At 41.9% G+C, this 18,975-nt stretch overlaps 1 protein-coding gene across 5 annotated transcripts in view; it reads right to left on the bottom strand.

Annotated features, from left to right (window-relative positions):
* LOC115569871 (leucine-rich repeat and fibronectin type III domain-containing protein 1-like protein) overlaps nt 1-18,975 on the bottom strand; it is a 302,682-nt gene that overhangs the window by 13,067 nt on the left and 270,640 nt on the right. For all 5 annotated transcript variants that reach the window (XM_030398095.1, XM_030398102.1, XM_030398070.1 and 2 more), the window contains 3 exons: nt 3,357-3,540; nt 1,442-1,661; nt 1,072-1,354 (listed from right to left, as the gene is read on the bottom strand). In XM_030398095.1, the coding sequence (XP_030253955.1) occupies nt 1,233-1,354; nt 1,442-1,661; nt 3,357-3,540 (526 nt within the window). In that variant the 3' untranslated portion in view covers nt 1,072-1,232. The remainder of the gene's footprint in view (nt 1-1,071; nt 1,355-1,441; nt 1,662-3,356; nt 3,541-18,975) is intronic.

The raw sequence follows: 18,975 nt of genomic DNA, 5'->3' as shown, positions 1-18,975 counted from the left end.
AGAGGTTTATAGTTGATTATAAGACCTTAAAGGGATATTCCGGTGTAAATTTAATCCATGGTCTAAATCACTGTGAAACTGTGTTAGACTCCCTCTCGAGAGATCAAGTTAGCAGACCGCTAATTTACGGAGTTTTATCAACCTCAGAAACGACCGCACGACAACAATACACTGCAGTAAATGGATCCAAATATAAACCGCCACCAAAAAGCCACAAATAATGCTCAGAACAGCACCAAACTTCAGCAACAGTACAAATAGGGTCTCAGCACATAGTCCGGGGCATCTAACCTCCGCTAGCTTAGCTGGATTTCTATTGTGAAGCTAAAAACAGAGTTCAACTCTCCTCCATCAGCTTCCGGGTCGGGGAAGTCCCGACGCGACGATTACCGAGTGCGGTTAGAAATGCTCAATTCCGTTCTTTTCCCTGTCCGCTCTCGATAATAACTGTTATAAACTGGCAGGTAAGACACATATGAACTTTGATTGCTTTTCCATGGAGTCATAATCATACATTTTCATCCATGAGCCGCGGAACTCTACTGCACTCGGTAATCGACTCGTCGGGACTTCCCGTCAACAGGAAGCTGCTGCAGAAGAGTGGTAAAGTTAGTCAGCTTTTCAGTAGAAATCCAGCTAAGCTAGCGGAGGTTAGATGCCCCGGACTATGTGCTGAGACCCTATTTGTACTGTTGCTGAAGTTTGGTGCTGTTCTGAGCATTATTTGTGGCTTTTTGGTGGCGGTTTATATTTGGATCCATTTACTGCAGTGTATTGTTGTCGTGCGGTCGTTTCTGAGGTTGATAAAACTCCGTAAATTAGCGGTCTGCTAACTTGATCTCTCGAGAGGGAGTCTAACACAGTTTCATGGTGATTTAGACCATGGATTAAACTTACACCGGAATATCCCTTTAAGACTGCTTATGAGCATTAAAACAAACTTTATGACTTTGTTGTAATAACTTTCACAGCAGGATTGAGCTACTATATGTCGCTGCTAGTCCTACTGTACACATCACTGGTTGTCCTCCCCACCTCCCACCCTGAACCTGCCCGGCAGCAGCTACTCACCAATGACAGGAGCCGCTCCTCGGCGTAAGGTGAGTTTGGCTCCAGGCACCAGCAACAAATCAAAAAAAAAAAAAAAAAGGGGGGGTGGGGGAGGGGAGTGGAGTATTGGTTTGGACTAAGAGATTGGTGGGTTGTGGGTTTGATTGACAGTTTCTCGTGTGTTATTGGGAGATGGCGTCATCGTCGTGGGTGGGATTTAAGTCCACTACAGTCGTCCCTCGAAGAGACGCTCCTCCCATCCCCTCCGTTGACGATGACGGTTGGGAGTTTTTATTAGCACCACCTAAGAGACAACAAGATGGAGTCAGATTATGAGGAGCGGACGACAAAGAGGAGTCACATATTTTCTCCATCTTGTCCGTCCAGTTACCCTGCCCTGCAGAGGAGGACGATGGAGGCAGAGCGAGGACGTTGGCTCCTCCTCCTCCTCCTCCATTGGTCTGGGAGCAGACGTTGGCGTGGCGTGCGGCGGCCTTCTGTTTGTAGTGGTTACTGTGCAGCTTGTACTTCATCAGGAGGATGAAGATGAAGACGAGGACAGAGGCCACGATGATGCCGCCGATGATGATGATCATGGTGCCTCCGAGGAACTGGAGGAAAAGATCGGAAACACATTTAGCCTGGTGAGCAGGGTCGGACCTCTTCTCCAAGTCAGAGTATCAATAACACAAATTGAAAGTTATTGGAAGTTTTAAAGCTGGCTGATTACATGAATTTCAAATTTCATTCCCAACCTTGGAATCAAATGTTTAAGTCAACCTAAATAAAAAAGTACGGAGATAAAAGCAGTGAAGATTCTGTTCTTGGGGTTTCCGGAGACATCGACTACAGCGGACGAGCCATTTTATGTTTATTTTCTGGTGGTTTTTTCGGGTTTTAAACCAAGTCTCTAAGTATTTCAGTTGTTTAGATGAATGATGTGTTAAAACTCTGTTTTACTGTGAAGCTCCAGAGATGTTTTGTGGACTACGACACTTCATGGAGGAGGAGATGAAGAACCAATGCAGCAATGTATAAATAATCCATATCAAGTAAAAGTGCATGAAAAATACACAACTATTAACAACAAATGTAGTTGAAGTGTAGTAAGTAAAAGTACTTAAAGTCTGTGTCATCTGTAATGTGACCTCGATTACATCCACAACAGTTAACATAGGGGGGTTCCAACAAGGGTAGCTCACGATTCGATTTGATTTTGATTATGGGGGCTTCGATTCTTTGATTATAACGACTGTCGATTCGATTATTGGTGCTTCGATTCTTTGATTATTGTGATTTTTAATGCTTTTTTCCATACAAGATTGACTTTGTCTTCTACATTTGTAAATTAATAGCCTATCAATTAACTCAGTTCCTCCAAAACTACACTCATTAAGTAAATAACAAGGTTTTTTGAACATTTGACATTTGCACTTTGACCTACTTAACTTTGACCAGGGAAAGCTCCACTTGCACGAGAGCTCCCTCTATTGGCGGAAAACACTGAAAACAGCAAATCGCGTAGGTCTTGTCAGTCGTCTTGTTTGCTCTCTCATAAAATCCAAAGTGCTTCCACGCGGTTGCAGTGAACCCCGGTGGCGAGAGAATCGGCCGCTCTTTGCAAATTGGCAACAGCTTTAGCAGCCCCCCAAAGAAACTAACGTTACTGCTCCGTTTGTTGTGTCCCACTCACTGAACAGTCCGGGCGGCGCGCACGCTAAGGTTCCGGTTACGTGTTTTTTGTTCTGGTCTTGCGGTTAAGCATCAACGTTAATTAATCGATGCCAAATTGTCACGTGACACATCGCGATGCATCGCCACATCGATGAATTGCACCCACCTCTAATATAACATTGTGCTATATTTTAAAAGCTTGTTATATTAAACATCGTATAAAATGTTCATCTCAAAAGTAACTAGTAACTGAAGCTGTCAAACTAAAGAAGAAGTGGAGGTAAATACAGTATTTACGTGTATATTCTTAGAGTTGCAGCCCACTTAATGACTAGGCATTGTTCATTTATTATGGAGACGTATATTCTTTCATTTAAAACTGCAGACTTGATGTAAGTTACAGCCACACACTGGAGTTGTGCACAGCTGCAGCCCAGCTATGCTGAGCACTGAGCAGGCTGTGGAACAAAAGAACAGGAATTCGTTAATTAAATGTTGTCTCCGTTTCCCTGATAATTAGAAACCGGATTACTCCTTTTAAGAAGTCAAGCAACTCTGGGACCTGTGAGATAAAGGGCTGTTCAGCTGTATACGTGGTCAGGCTGGTCCAGGTGAAACGTTAACACGCTGACCTGGTCTCGTATCGAGTGACAGTCTCCGTACTCTCGCTCCGTGCTGAAGGACACGCAGCCCACCAGCTTGGTGCCCGTCAGGGCGGTGATGCCGTCGTCGTAGACAGCCAGAACACACAGCTCGTAGTCCCGCGACGATGCCAGGTCACTCAGCAGGAAGTTCTTGTGGTTGGCTGGGATCATCCTGAATGAGAGGAAGACAAAGACGTGTTATTTCACAATGTCCTCATCTGGATTTTTGTAGGACGACAAGAGTTCAAAAATCATTCATACACTCAAACTCGGAACAGAAAATTGGTCTCATGATTTTGTCCAGAAGAATCTGAATCAGAATACTTTATTAATCCCTGGGGGTGAAACTTCCCACATCCCAAATGTCCCATGATAAAGTAACCACAGACAGAGTTTAACTGCTGGAATATAAAAGGAGCAAAACATAAATTAGAGGACATGGAGAGCGACAGGAAAGAGGTCTGCTGCTGTTTGTCGAACTAGACAATCACCGAGTATTTTCTCCCTTGTACAACAACTGAGAGAATAATTCTGGAAAGTTATTTTACAAAACTATTACTCATATTATTGCTGTGCTGGGCGCGTTCTTATCTAAACTATAAGAGCACATTTTCACTGTTACAGTCATGAGATTGAATCCCCAACAGACTCTGACCGTCTCAACACTCTGCTCTCACAATTCAGCTTCAGAGAGTTAAATCTGGAACTCTGGGAACAGAAACTACTATATGGATTTTTATGGTTTGCCTCGTTTGTCCTATATATGAATATATTTCAGAGCTATTTTTAAGTCTCTTGGGGAAAATCCTATAGAGTCAGAAGTCTTCAGAGGCTAATTGGAAGTAAGTGTTCCAGTCTTTCAAGTCTGTGAATGTAACCAATAAAAACACACACTCGTTCTTTCAGGGGACGAATAATTTAATATTCAAGGTGTTTAGACATATCAAGTGGGAGTTTCTCAAAGTGGCACTGTACGTCTTAGGTTAATTGATTTATTGTTGAGATTGTGTTTGTATCGTCTCATGTGTATTTGTTGTTGTTGAGTTTTATGTATTTTAAAAAGGGCCCATCTAGAAACGGACACTGAAAACTAGCTTAGGCTGTAAATGCTGTGGTGTGTGACCTCCAAAAACGTTATCACATCCAATTAAGTCACCTATACTGATACTGATTATTTCATAAATGTTTCACACCACAACAGCACGATGACGATCAGACAGTTTGAGTGTGAGTCGGGGTTCAGGAGAGGAGGGACGGCACAGAACAATCTGCAGGTCTGCTGAGAGGAATTCAGATTGCACTCATAAACTCCACAGAGACAGAGGCTGTGGAAAAAACAACAGCTGGTCTCATCATGTAGCCGTAACAGATAAAGTCATTTTCCATCACTGAATGAAGGGCACATGCTCACCATTATTAACATGTGTTCTCCTTGTTCTGCTAACTGGGTCCGAAGCTCCAGAACCAGAGTGCATTTTCAATTAACAGCCTTGTTTGTGTATTTAGACATAAAATATCCAAAAACTTGAAATACAAAAAAATAATATTCTTCCCTTATCACCACTTCTAGTCTAAAAAATGCATTTAAAAAGGGCTTTTTCACAAAATTAGCATTTAGTGATTAGCATTTCTCAGACTGTTTCAGTCCCATCTATATTCTGAAGGTTTTTACAGAATAGTTTGTTTTTTTATCATTCATAGCCTCATTTATACAACATTTTATTCATTAAGACATGAAGAAAAATCTATTCTTTCATGGCTGTCGACAGTATTTAATGGTGTTTGATTTAGTGAGTGACACAAAGATATCTAAATCCCCTGTGTATAAACCTACGTCAACAAAAAGAGACACGGATATAGAACCTAGCTACAAATTTCATTCGATAATAAATCATCTGCACGGTTAAATAATGAATTTCATAAAACTAAATAACAAAAATAACCTTAACGTTGGGGGAAGTGTCCTGATGATGTTAGTTAAAACATTTAACCGGTATTTAGTTCACACAGTAGGGGTGTGCCAAAATATCGATACTACGATATATCGCGATATTTCGTGTTGAGGTACGTTATCGACAGACTGGTGCCAAATATCGATATTTAAAAATGTAAAAAAAATAAATAAATAAAATGTTTTTTTTGGCCCACCACCACCCCTCTTCGGAGGACAGCTTTATCTTTATTCGAACATAGGTATACAACCAAATAACATTTAAAAAATGGTTTAAGCAGCTCTGAAACCCACACATATAGATATTTAATGATAGTTGTAGTCAGTGTGTGTGTTAAGAAGAGACACTGTGCAATATACTCTTTGTTTACTTGGCTGTCATTCATGTGAAATTGATTGACAATGTTTTGTAATTCCTGTGAAATGGATTCAGTGCAGTCAATAAATTCTGAATTTCTTCAGTGACACAGTTATTGTGATGTATCGTGGATGAAATTTCTTGCAATATATCGATTATCGCAGAATCGCTGTATCGTGATATTATCGTTATCGTGGGCAAAATATCGTGATAGTATCGTATCCCTTTCAGTTTAATTCTTCTGTTTGTCGTGTTATATTTTGTCCTTTACCTTTAAACTAAATGCACGGCTGCAAAGTGAAGACCTGTCCCTCATCTTTCTGTCTCGACTCGTCTCTATCTAATCAAGACCTCGTCTATATGTGTTATTGTCATATTGCAGCTTTGCTGGTTGTGATCAGTTCTGCTCCAGTTGTTCCAGGAGAGAAACAGAGGTATGGATCTAACACAATGTTCAGGTAAAGAGCAGAGCAGATGGGTTTTCCTATAATACAAAAGATAAAGGCTGAAGTAGAAAATTGAAGTGGAGAGAATATACACACAGAGGAAAGACAGACAGTGCAAAAGAGAAGAGGGGATGGAGAGCGAAGCAGCACTTTCAATTTCCAACGTGGAAATCAAAGGGTACAAGGTAGAGTGAGATTAAAGACAGAAGGCTGGTGAGAATGAAAGACGGAGAGAAGAATATGGTGAAAAGAGAAAACAGATAAAGAAGAAGACGCTGAGGAGAAGGGATGAGAGGGAGGAGACAAGTTGAGACAGGAAAGAAAAGACAGAAGGACGTGAGGACGTTGAAAATAAAGAAATGTCACAGTGGAGGACACAGAGAAAGAGGAAGACAGGAAGAAATAACAGAAACAGGAGGCGAAACAGAGACACGAGCAGAGATCCGAGGAGAACGCTGCTCACATGAGAATATCCAAAACATTTCAGTTTTGAGTCAGAGCCTACGGTGGCCCTGAAGTGGAAATAGCAAATGAAATTGACATATGAGAAGACACAACAACAAATCTGAAATCACATCTTCTGAACTGAAACCAAAACCACAAAAGCAGAAAACACAACAACATTAACTTCTGTTCACACACCGCTGCTGCTGCCTGTATATTCAAATTAGTCAGATAGTTGCTATGCAGGGAAATGGGAGGTTGGCAGTAGAAGAAATCTTCTTATCATCAACAAATTTCATCAAATCAAATCCTCAAATCAACCCTGAATCGATCCTCCTAATGAAGTATTAGAAACACATCAATGAGCTTCACCGCTGCACATAATCACGGTACTGCACCGACCGTAACAGGATCTAATTTGCTTAAGATTAACTTTTTCTCCACTTTCAGAGCGGTGCATAAGATAATAGCTTCATCTCAGTTGTTTCGCTCTCTTCACTGCAGGATGTTGAGGATTTTACCTTTTTAAACTCCTGAAACAAAAGCTGCTGCGCTGACCTGCAGCAGCTGCTTCCAACCTCCCCCCCAAAAAAAAGCAGGAAAGGATTTTTCACCGTGCCACCCTTAAGATGATCGAGAGCCTCTGATTCCTTAAACTAATTTGAGAACAGATAATGACGGAGGAAGGACGAGAGAACAGCTTGTAAAAAGAAGATGAGAAAAGGAGAAGAACAAAGACGGAGTATTCTGGGCTGCAGAGAGAGAGAGAGAGATGTTATCGATGGAATAATAAGTGAGCAGAGAAACATGGGAGCTGTGAACTAGGCCACCCTCAGAAACACAGAGATTACTGCGAACACTGGACCAACTCATCCACCATGTTACACACACACACACACACACAAATACAGCCAGACAAACACAAAGGACACACACATCTTTTCTCTTACAGCCATCTCATGATTTTATAACCATCGACTCAACTGATTCTGTGTGATGTGAAATATGTAACTTGAGAGAAGGATCATCAGCTCAGCAGCTTTTCAGCCTTTTCGCTCGTAGTTTGGGTTTTCACAGCACGTTTACTGTCTGGTTTTGTCTCAGTGTTTCCAGAGGGGACCACAAACTAAATGTAATAAAGCCTAATAAATACACTTCTGTCCAGAACCAAGTAGCAGACGTAAACTGAGAGAACATCTAGGTGAAGAAAGTGGAGAGCAAACATTCAAGCAAGAAAACGACCATAAGTTGAAGATGAAAGTTGTTTATTATAACCCGTATTTACATTTGTTGTTAGGCGGCAACCTCAAGTGACTATTGTGATTTTGGACATCTGCATAAAAGTTAAGAGAGGAGAAGAAGTATAAAGAGTGAACAGTCCATATAAGAAGGTCAGAGACCGAGGTTTGTATTCAGTGTGAAACCAGAAGTCAGGGAGAACAAAGTGACTTCAAACTTAACCAAACTGCGACTTTACAACAGAGGTCCTGTAAGTCAGTGCGTTTACATGCACATCTTAGTCAGATTACAGCCATAGTTCGACTCTGCTACTCAATCAGACACCTGCAATTGTACGAGTATACATGCTGGTGAGAAAATCAGATTACTGGCCGGAGCATGTTATACCCCGGTTCGCTGTTTCATCTAGTGGTAACAGAAACACCTCCGGCTGACTTCTTTATGTCACCAGCTGCCTCGGCATTTGAGAAAGATGGCGTACGAAGAGCGAGACAAAGCTACATCTTTGTACACTTCGTATCTGGTGTACATGATAATTACACAAACTAGATGCACAATGGCGCTCTTTCTTACAGTGATTTCGGAGGAAAGACGCCGCCGCCCTTCTACTTCTGGCTCACGGCCCCGGGAAGGAAATCTCGCGCCTGCGCAGAACGCGAAAATTCAGATCCGATCTGATGGAACGTATACATGCAGGAGTAATGTGACTATCAATCAATAATCTGGGTGCTTTAATCCGACTGTGAGAAATCTGATCCGGTCCGATTTTAGTCAGACTAAGGTGAACACATGCATCTTAAAGATCCGATCAGTCGGACTGACACAGTAATTCAGTTTTCTTGAGTGTCATGTAAACACACTGACTGTCTTGCTGTTATGCTGTTCTGGGAACAGTGACATTCATCTTGCTTTGGGAGACACTGACAGTTGACATATTCAGTCGTTACGGTATGAGGATGTGTTAACAAACCAAATGCCAGATAATTAAAGGGCCAACTGTGAATTTAGCTTAAAAAAATCTTCCAAAGCATCTCTGATTTAACTGTAGTTAAATAGAGATTTACGATGTGGATAACAAACCATAGATAAGACCACAATTCCCAAGCGGCCAAAAAAGTATTTTCCCCATGGACCCCCATTATGAGACACGTGTGTAAAACTGTTGCCAGGACAACTCGAACTGCAAACGAGGTCGATTGTGACTCTTTCTGTTCCGTGTTTGTGAAACCTTCCTCTGTGATGATGATGACATCACGAGAGTCAGAACTGTTGGTGCAGGGCCAGTGAGAGAAAAGCTTGTAAACAGGAGACCAACCTCTCCTGGTGCCAAATCAACTTATATAATATAATAATGTACAATATAATGTTAATAGTGCTTTAAAAATTACAGCGTCGACCTTGCAGCGTTGTTTTTGGGCAGTACTGTACTCATTCACGGCGACAGCAGCTGAGTTTGAGCGACAGAAATAGTGAAAGACGATTGTGTATTCATGTTGGTAACCCTGTTTACAACTGTATTCTCTCTATACTGTGTGTGTGTGTGTGTCCTATATATTATTCAGGTGTCAGCCGGTGCAGAGCAGTGCCTATTTATCAACAGTGGAGCGGAGGTGACCAGACAAGGAATGGAATTATAAAGCCAAGCCCGACCCGCTGGGCATCGTGTGTGTGTGTGTGTGTGTGTGTGTCGGAGAGAAACATGGTGAGAGGGTAAAAGGAAAAAGATAGAGAGTACTGTGTGTAAAGTGCCTGACGATGTGTACGACTGCAGGAGTGTGTGTTTGTGTTCGTGTGTGTACCAGAGAGGCAGTCGCTCTATTATTGAGGTCTGGTCTATAAGTGCTGCAGCGTTCTGCGTCAGACTAATGGTTGAACGAACGCCGAAGGCTCTCTCTCTTTAACACAAACACGCAAACACACACACACACACCATTATTGCCTGTGGCCTTGCTGTTGCTCGAGGTATGTCATGTTCCAGCCCGAGGCTTCCATACAGAACTTCATACAGCAGAGAGAACAACACTGTTGAGGGTCGGCCGTTCGACTCTCTGAGCGGCTCAAAGGGCAGAAGTCGTCACTAACTCACCAGGAAGAAGAAAAAATAAAAAGAGAGCAACTTCAAGGACAAATCCATCCGTGAGTCGACAGGATAATATTTTCATTTATGAAATTACGACTTAGCATTCTGTGGTCTCACAGAACGCAGACTGATGCTCATGAATTGGATGTCTGACAAATAACCACCTTTCAAGAGATGAATACAGGAGGCGCGGTCATCGCTCCACCTGAGAAAATAAGACATACACGAATGGATCTAATGACAAAGTGTCTGTGTTTATCAGTCATGTAAGGGGATTGGTTTCATGAGCCCATTGCTACAATCAATACACATGTAATGGACCTTTTTCATCTAAATGTGTACATATCTGTCTGTTTGTTTGTATGTGGTTTCCATTCTACGCAGATGATACTTCAACTTTTGTCTCAAAATATTACAACTTCATTCTCAACATCTTGTTTTAAAAAGCCTGCATGCACTTTAAACGTTTGTATGCAGATGTACTTCTTAGTGTTGTAGTTTTTAATCAGGAAGCATCGCTGCTTTACACGAGGTTTTGCTTTTACCTTCATCCAATTTATGAATATGAATGAAGCTTCAATGAGATATTCATCCAGTGCTGATTAAGATTTGAGTGACACTGCGTGGAGACGCACTGAATGTGCTGATGTTTGTTTCATGAAATGTACACATGTAAATATAGAAAGTACATAATCTATAAAGTCCAATTTTCCTCTCCCAATGCAATAATCTTTTCTAATTAAAACAGACATTAAGGAATGCTTACCATTTATAGCTCATCCGCTTAAACAGGACTGACAAAGAAACGTTTTGTCCTTTGTCCTAAATCCGGCTTCTTCGTGTATTTTGAAGCGTGCCGAGTTATGATGCACACAAATGGAATGAGTAGCTATAGCAACGTACAACCCAGTGAAGGTTATTCTTCATACTACAGCGTTAGACTCCACGTTACCCTTGCCGTGAGCGAGGAACAAGCTTTAATCTTGCATAATGAATATCAGTAAAGATCCAAGATAATTGCAGTTTAACTATGTCAGCGCGGTGTGCATCATCCAAGGTTTTGAATAATGCAATGCATAATGAAATGAAATGGATCAGGTGACATGTAGGATTTAAAGAGACGCATAACCTCGAGTGTTGCCCCTCTGCCTGCTCGTGACAGCTCTGTGAATAATGTAGAGGCCACAGTCGTATGAAATAGAGCCACTCAGGATTTCATACAAGGCACGACACTAAATCCAAGCCATCGCTCGGGTTACATTCCACATGGACCGCTCTGTGTTCACGTTCTATATGTATGAAATGGCTGCAAGCCTCCATTCTTTTTATGCTCCATTATTAAAATGACACAGTCCTCAACTGAGAGAAATGTAGTTCAACCTGCTTCTGGAAACACCAGCACATATCTTTTATTTTCTTTAGAGGAAAGGTCACAGGTTCGACTCCAGTGTTGGCTGTAATGAACATCCTGCGCTAAACTATAACCACAGCGATGGCGATTCAGAATACGTTCACATGAGTCATTTCTGATGTTGTCCAGCTGACAGGCGCATCGAAGAGAAGATGTGTAGGGTGTGACTAATAACTGGATAACCACGAGTCACATTAGTAGACTCCAATATATAATGAAACCTAGTTTACTACTCCAGAAAATAAGACCGACCATCAGTAACAACCCAGCAACAAAGACGATCGCTAGTCTCTCTGGACTCAGCAAGCCAATCTGGTTGCAACTTAGAAATCTGTTGAGAAATGTATTTTTAGCCACTGTGTCTGCAAACATCACATGTATATTTAAACTTGTAGCACCACATCACTGAATCACCAGTAGAGCTGATGAAGGGTTTGAGTCTGACATGAATCACTTATATAACTATGTTGGAGAGCTTTTGCAAACCCAGGTTTTTGGTTTAAGGTCAGAATTATTGTATTATTTTAGGTGAAGTTATTGTTCATGTTTCTGACTTTGCTGCAGATCCAGATTCTGCACAGCGTGTTGCATTTTGAAAAGTCAGATAATCTGCTATCTGGCTTCCTGTCTGGCTTTATCTGCCCTGTGCAGCTTGACGATGGAACGACGAGCATCGCCAAGAACAGCCGCAATCATCATGGCGACCGTGTTGTGGCCGCAATGCGACGCAGCTGTGACTGGTGGAATCTGAAGGTTAGACACCACCTCAGCTGGGTTATTTTAGAGCAGCAACACAAAAACCACAGTTAGAGACACACAGCATGTTTTGAAAACAGCGACACAGGTATTTAAAGATAAATGTGTGGCATCCAAAAACATAATCGTGCTTTTTTGTAAATCTGCATTGACGGAAACAATGTCCTGTAAACTGTCCAGTGTTTTTCCACATGATGGGAGCACGCCAAGACCGGCTTTTTGAAAGAAGGTGCACCAATATAAAACCCTACAGGGGGTGAGAGCGGGCCAACAAGCCGAGTGTGTAATTGACAGCAGTGAGTCAGAGCTATACAATTAGACCTGAACCTGAGGGAGGCACCTGGCCGGCTGTCAACCATCTGAGACACTGAGCTGATGGAAGCAGAGTGAAAGCTCAACAATAATCCAGCACAAGAACCAAATATTAATGACAGAATATGATACCCGACACAGTTTTTGAATCATTCTATTCTGGACTTATTTCCTCAATGAATCGTTTAGTTGTTTGGTCTATAAATTGTCATAAAATTGTGAAAAATGTGCAAGATGATGTCCTTTAATGTCTTGTTTCATCCACAACCCAAAGATCAGACTCAGTTTACTGTCACAGAGGAAGACAGAAACCAAAGATCAAACCAAACTTGATGATTAATTATGATATAAATCATAATCAGAATCACAGCAGCAACAGAGCTCTCTTTCATTCCATTTTCTAATTTCTATTTTGCGTTTCGATTTGTTTCAAATTCCTGAAAAGGTGACTTTGGAGATTCCAAGTGACACTAAAGATATAAAAGATACATGGATTATTCCCTTCACTGCCTACACAAGGTCAGGGTGAGAGTTTCTCTGCATATCCTCAGTTTCATCGCCTCTCATCCAGTGAATATCAATAAGGAAAGACACAGAGCAAAGGAGCGAATAACAGAGACAAGAGAAATTGAGTGCAAGAGAAGAGAGGGAGGCAAATAAATGAGGAAGACGAGGAGGATGGGTAGATGAACAACAAGCCATCTTGTCTTGATGAAGAGAAGGACAGAAAAGAAAATTAGCAGAAAACCTGTCCAGGCACATGTTTAATATCATGGCTCATTTACAACCCAACACACAGAAATGTGTGTTTGGCGTCACGCAGATGGTGCGAATGAAAGCAGGCACAGCTGAAGAAAAATATAACAATCTCCGAATGAACTGTAGTCAAGTCATCGTCGGCTCAAACACAAAGAATCAGACACGGAATAAAAACCGCAAACACAACTCAACCTTTGTTGATCCCCCGTACTTCACACAGCAGCACAAGGGAAACAGCAGCAGTGTGAGAATAGAAATTAAATAAAGAATAAATTAGATAAAATAGAATAGAAATACTACATACACAACAGATGGATCCGTGTGCATATACATGGTGATATAGATGTGCAATGTGAAAAGTTCCTGAGATACATACAGTCTAAAAACTTCTCCCGTCATGTTGAGTCAACTCAGTCTTTATCTGTTGAGCTTTTCAGATCTGAGCTGCTGTGATGTTTCACATCAGCCCCAAAACAAAAAGAGGTGAACTGACTGATTCACTGCACTGAAAAACTCAACAACAGTGTGTGTTTACAGAAACAATATCCTCACTACAGACACACAACTGTCTGCAGTGTTTCCTCCTTCTACTTTCTATTGAAGAAAAAGTAGAAACAGTTTTGTTAAAGATTCGCTGCTGTTGGAGCATCAATTAAACTCTATTCATCTCCACTGTCGAGGGGGAAGAAGAAGTTTCAGATGCTGACATCTTATAAAAACTGAAACAAAACTATCTGCATGGCTAAAAACGTCTAATTATATTTGTTGTAATCGGTGAACTGGTCCCAATAAAAGGCTTTTTGGACCCTCTAAGGAAAAGGCAGAATAGTCTGGCCTGAGGGTGAAACTGACTGGTGGAGAGAGAAAGAAAATATTACCTTTTTTAGTTTTAACAATCCAGAACGATGCAAAGTTGCAGAAAAGGAGTTAATGTCATGATTAGTTTATCACAGATGAACTCAAGAGGCCATATTTTTACCTCAAAGTGAAACTCTCACCAAAAAGCAACCAAGGCTTTATTTGTGATTGAATATGAGTCAAACCTTCGTGTAAAAGCATAATTATGATGAAAGAGGCACTTTTAAGATTTACCATATTTTCATTTTCAGCTCAAACTCATTTTCAATGGGAGTGCTACGGGCACTTTTACGATAGCATCAAAATCTCTCTGTTTAAAACAGTAAGAAGTCTCGACACAACATGAAACTTTGCTGGTAGTATCACCAGGGTCTCTACACATGAACACGAGCATTGAGAACATTGTTTGTGTACACAGAGTTACTAAAAAGAAGGTTTCGGACAACTCATGTTAGCAGTAGCTTGTTCCGCTCGCCGCCGCCACGGCAGACAAAAAGTGTCGATCCCTGAGTGCGACCTAACAGGCAGGAGGTCCACCATTACTCTCCTGCCTGTTAGGTCACACTCGGGGATCGACACTTTTTGTCTGCCATGACGGCGGTAATGTTCTCAATGCTCGTGTTCATGTGTAGAGACCCTGGTGATACTACGAGCAAAGTTTCATGTTGTGTCGAGACTTCTTACTGTTTTAAAAATAGAGATTTTGATGCTAGCGTGCCCGTAGCACTCCACTGAAAATTAGCTTGCCCGAAAACGAAACTACGGTAAATCTTAAAAGTGCCTCTTTCATCGTATTTATGCATTTACACAAAGGTTTGACTCGTATACATTCACAAAAAAAGCCTTGGTTGCTTTTTGGCGAGAGTTTCACTTTAATAAAAGAACTGAGGAAGGGACGAGACTTCCTTATGTTTATCTTTTTTCTTGGCTTCTACAAAACACATTCAGTTCACTTAAACTCAACTGAATGAACATAACTCCCATTATTTCAGATTTAATTTGAGCTGAATATTAAAAAGTGTACACAGAACTTGTTCTGGACTCTGTCTAGAAACACAGAGAGAGAGAGATTAAAAGTCCTGACATGCAGAGGAAGCGAGTGAGACGAAGAGAGACAGAGTGAAAGATAAAACGAGCAACAGCTGGCAGAGAAGAGAGAGGGCATCATTAGTGGGAAAAGGTCAGCGTGGCCTCAGGTTGGCTCTACTGCGGGAACTTATTACACACATGCAGGAATGGGTGTGTTCAGGAGGCACCATTAGTGTCATGGCCGCCGCTGCGTTTGGTAACGAGAAGGTGAGTGAACGGCCGAGGCAGGTGAGTGAGGTCAGGAGATAATGGTGTCAGATATAGATACTGGTCCGCTGTATTACGGCCGTGTGGGGGAGAGAATGAACGACTCGGACAGAGACGCGTTCATTCTGCTGATTACGTACGGACTGAAGTTACTGGGTTTACCCTAATGATGGCACCACAGGAAAGGTCATGTCGTCTAAATGATCAGAGGGTTTGTATTCTTCTCATTATCGGCAGCTTCTCAGGGTCGAATCTCCTGGTAATAAACTGCTGAAGTAAAAATAAAATGTTCACAGTTAGAATAAAAGAACGTAGCCTCAGGCGAGGTGGGCAAACTCATTTGAGTCTCATCTTAAATTATACTTTCTCTTACATCTTTGATTTCTTTTTCTTATTTCTTGTTTTTATATATACACTCAGTGGTGAAGGAAGAATTCAGATCCTTCACTCGAGTAAAATTATAAACAACACTAGAAAAACTACTTTGTTACAAGTGTGACATTCTTATTTATTTGTAGTGAAGTAAAAATTACAGAGAAGTAGAAAGTGACACAAAATCAAAAGACTCAACTACAAACATGCTCCTTACTTAAATAAATGCACTTGCTTATATTCCTCATTGAATCTACCACATTTAACATAAGCATTAATCTGAATTGCTTCTGTTATTGATCGTAGAGGTAGATGTCATAAACTGAAGCGGCTGACGAGTGAACATTGAAGTCAACGTCGTGACTTTTGGCACCAAAATCAAATAATGTTTGAGAACTAAACTTTGCAGACACTTTCCTTTTCAAAGCCACAAAAAAAACCTCCGGTGACATTTTTTCTTCAGGCATGAAAACTTAAATTTCTAACTGTGTTTTAAGTTTTATGTAGCGGAGAGGATGATGCAACATTTGACCTCCTGCTGTCTGCAGCTCAGACACTGAGAGCAGCGAGTGTGAGCAGGAGAGAAAACCTTTTGATTCGATCTCAGCCTAAAAGCCCTGCTGTCATCTCCTGTACTGCATGTTTCCAAACTGGAGACCCGGCGGGACAAAGTGACATTTGGCTGATGGACGGAGAGCAGAGAGAGGAGAGGAAAAGACGAGGGAGTACAGGAGGGATGACTGCATAAGGAGGTAATATGATGGAGTGAGGGAAGAAAAAGAGGGAGGGAAGATGACATTACAGTGACTTTTTAAAGGCGCGACAGAAAAACGGAGGTAGGAGGAAAAAGGAGGAGTAGTAAAGAGAGGAAAGCTGATGCCTCGACATCTCAGCAGAATATGATCAGCTGGCGTTTCCTTCTCTCATTTCTTCCATCCTCTCTTCCGTCCACCTATCTGTGCATCAGCTGAGTCCTCTCTTATTCATGGCGCCGCATCAATCCATCCCCCCCTCCATCACTGCATTTCTAGTTTTCTCTTCTGCCTCTCTCGCTTCTTTAATCTCTCCTTCGAGAGCCGGGCAGGATGGTAATTAGAAAGCCAGCACACACACACACACACACACACACACACACACACACTTTCTCACACTGTGCTTTATTGCATGCAGACATGGACACACACACAGAAATTCCTGGTTCAGGACAGAAAGAGAAAGAGAAGCAGCAGAGAATATTAAAGGAGGGAGAATCAATAGATTCATTTCCTAGTTCTGACAGAGGTTGATCTCTCCCTGGACCCATAATCCTTAGAGTGTGTGAGAGAGAGGGGGGGGGGAGGGGGAGAGAGAGAGAGGGGGAGACAGTGAGGTGAAGGATAAAGCTGGTCAGGTTATTCTTGCCCTGGGGCAGAATTGAGAAGGAGGAGAGAATAAAAATAAAACGTTTCCTCTCTTCCTCCACTCCCCCACCTCTACTGAGAGTCCTACAGACACAGGAAGAGAGAGAGAGAGAGAAGGAGAGAGAGAAGGAGAGAGGAGGAAATGTCGATCTGTTATCTCGCAGCTTCGGTTCTCGACTTTTCTGCCAGCGCAGCACGTTGAACTGAAAGAACCTGAGTGTGCGAGGAAACTGATATGAAAGGAAAAAAAGCACAGCAGAGAGCAGCAGGAAGAAGGAAAGAGGTGCTGAGAGGGAAGCCAGGCGGTTAACCCTCCGGTCCGACTGCACCGTTAATACCAGCGTTCACCTCTCTCTCCATCCTCCATCACACGTCTCACTCACTGCCACCACTTTTCCTTCTTTTTCACAGATACGTCTGCACATTCACAGCCAAGGCAGAAACTGAATCTCCTCAAAATGATCATTCGCCTGGGTTAATTTGTTGTGCCATATGCGTCTTGGAGTTTATGGTAGTTACAACATTTTTTCTTCCAGATGGCGGCTTGAATTAGTCAACAGAAGGAGTTTGGTGATGTGTTAATAAAGTAAATATACAACGACTCACGCGTCAGATCATAATCTTTCTAAAACTTTAACCAAAGGCTCCCAAACAGAACCACAAAAACCTGCATCACACTTTAGTTGTTCTAAGCAGGTACTGTGGAACAACAAAATATAATAAATAGGACTTAAAACGGACATCGTCTGGACATTTTCCAGCCATGTTTGTTCCGACAGAGACAGGAATCATAAACCTAACCGTGACGTTTTCCTATCTTAAAAAACATCATGCAGAAATACGCATTTTGTTTGTAATGTCGTTGGCAACTACAGACAAAACTCATTACATCTTAACAATGTTACGTCTTGAAAATCTTAAAGTAAACATGGGACATAAAGAGATATATCAACATATCAGCGGTTTGCAGACGCACATTGCTAATTAATTCTGTTGGCTGCGTCACTGTCGATCTAACTCTTAAACACAAGGACACCATCTAAACTGATTTTCTCTGTGCCGTTCCTCCTTTACTTCTCTCTAATGTGTCCATAAAAAGGCCTCATCTGTTGTTGATGTATTTATATTTAAATATATGTTGGTTTTCTGTGTTCCCTCTCCTCGTGTCTCTGCTGACGCTGTTACAGCTAATAGCTCGGGGCTAACAGCTCTCTGAGGAGAGGCTACGCTAACGGGAAGAGAAAAATCAGTTGATAGTTTCCACATTTTAAAAACCTGGTGAAGATTTTAACATCTAATTCGTCTGAAATGCATAATTTGTTCAGCTGAACTGTGCTCCCGTGCAGCATGTGCAGCACTGATAACTGTGATGATGTGCCACTGAACTTCTAAAAATGTTTCGCTGCCCCATTTGTCATGCTATTATGATAGGGCAGCGGCAGCCTACAGGGAACAGCCGGTGGCTCCGGACTGGAAGATCAGCGGCTGGGAAAATGAATGAGTAACCGCTCTTTCCCTCCCTACAACCATCCCTCGACAACTTCCACGATGAACCCCAGAGCTGCTGCTCCACAACCGGCTGACTGCAGCTGCTCAGTTCATACAGTTAATGCAGTTCAGCAGAATTGGACAGCTCCCAAATGTGAATGTGAAGCAGGCCAGTGAATAACAGCAGGCATGCTCACTCACTCGACTTTCCCTGGAAAGATAAAGGTTAGAAAAAGGCCATGCACAGTTTGGGCGAGTCATTTGCGGGGAGGCTGACTTCACGTGGGAGAGCGGATTTTAATGAGAGCTTAGAAACTCAGGACTGATGAGCTCTGAGTGAGGCAAACAGAAAAAAAATGTCTTACTTTGTTGTCCACATGAGAATCTGAACAAAATGTCTGCTGGTAGCTGTTGACTTCTCATAATAGCAGATCCAT

The sequence above is a fragment of the Sparus aurata genome, chromosome 2, assembly GCF_900880675.1.
Source record: "Sparus aurata chromosome 2, fSpaAur1.1, whole genome shotgun sequence".
In the NCBI taxonomy this organism is placed as follows: Eukaryota; Metazoa; Chordata; class Actinopteri; order Spariformes; family Sparidae; genus Sparus; species Sparus aurata.
Note: the sequence above shows the minus strand (reverse complement) of the source record. Positions and strands in the feature narration are given on the sequence as shown.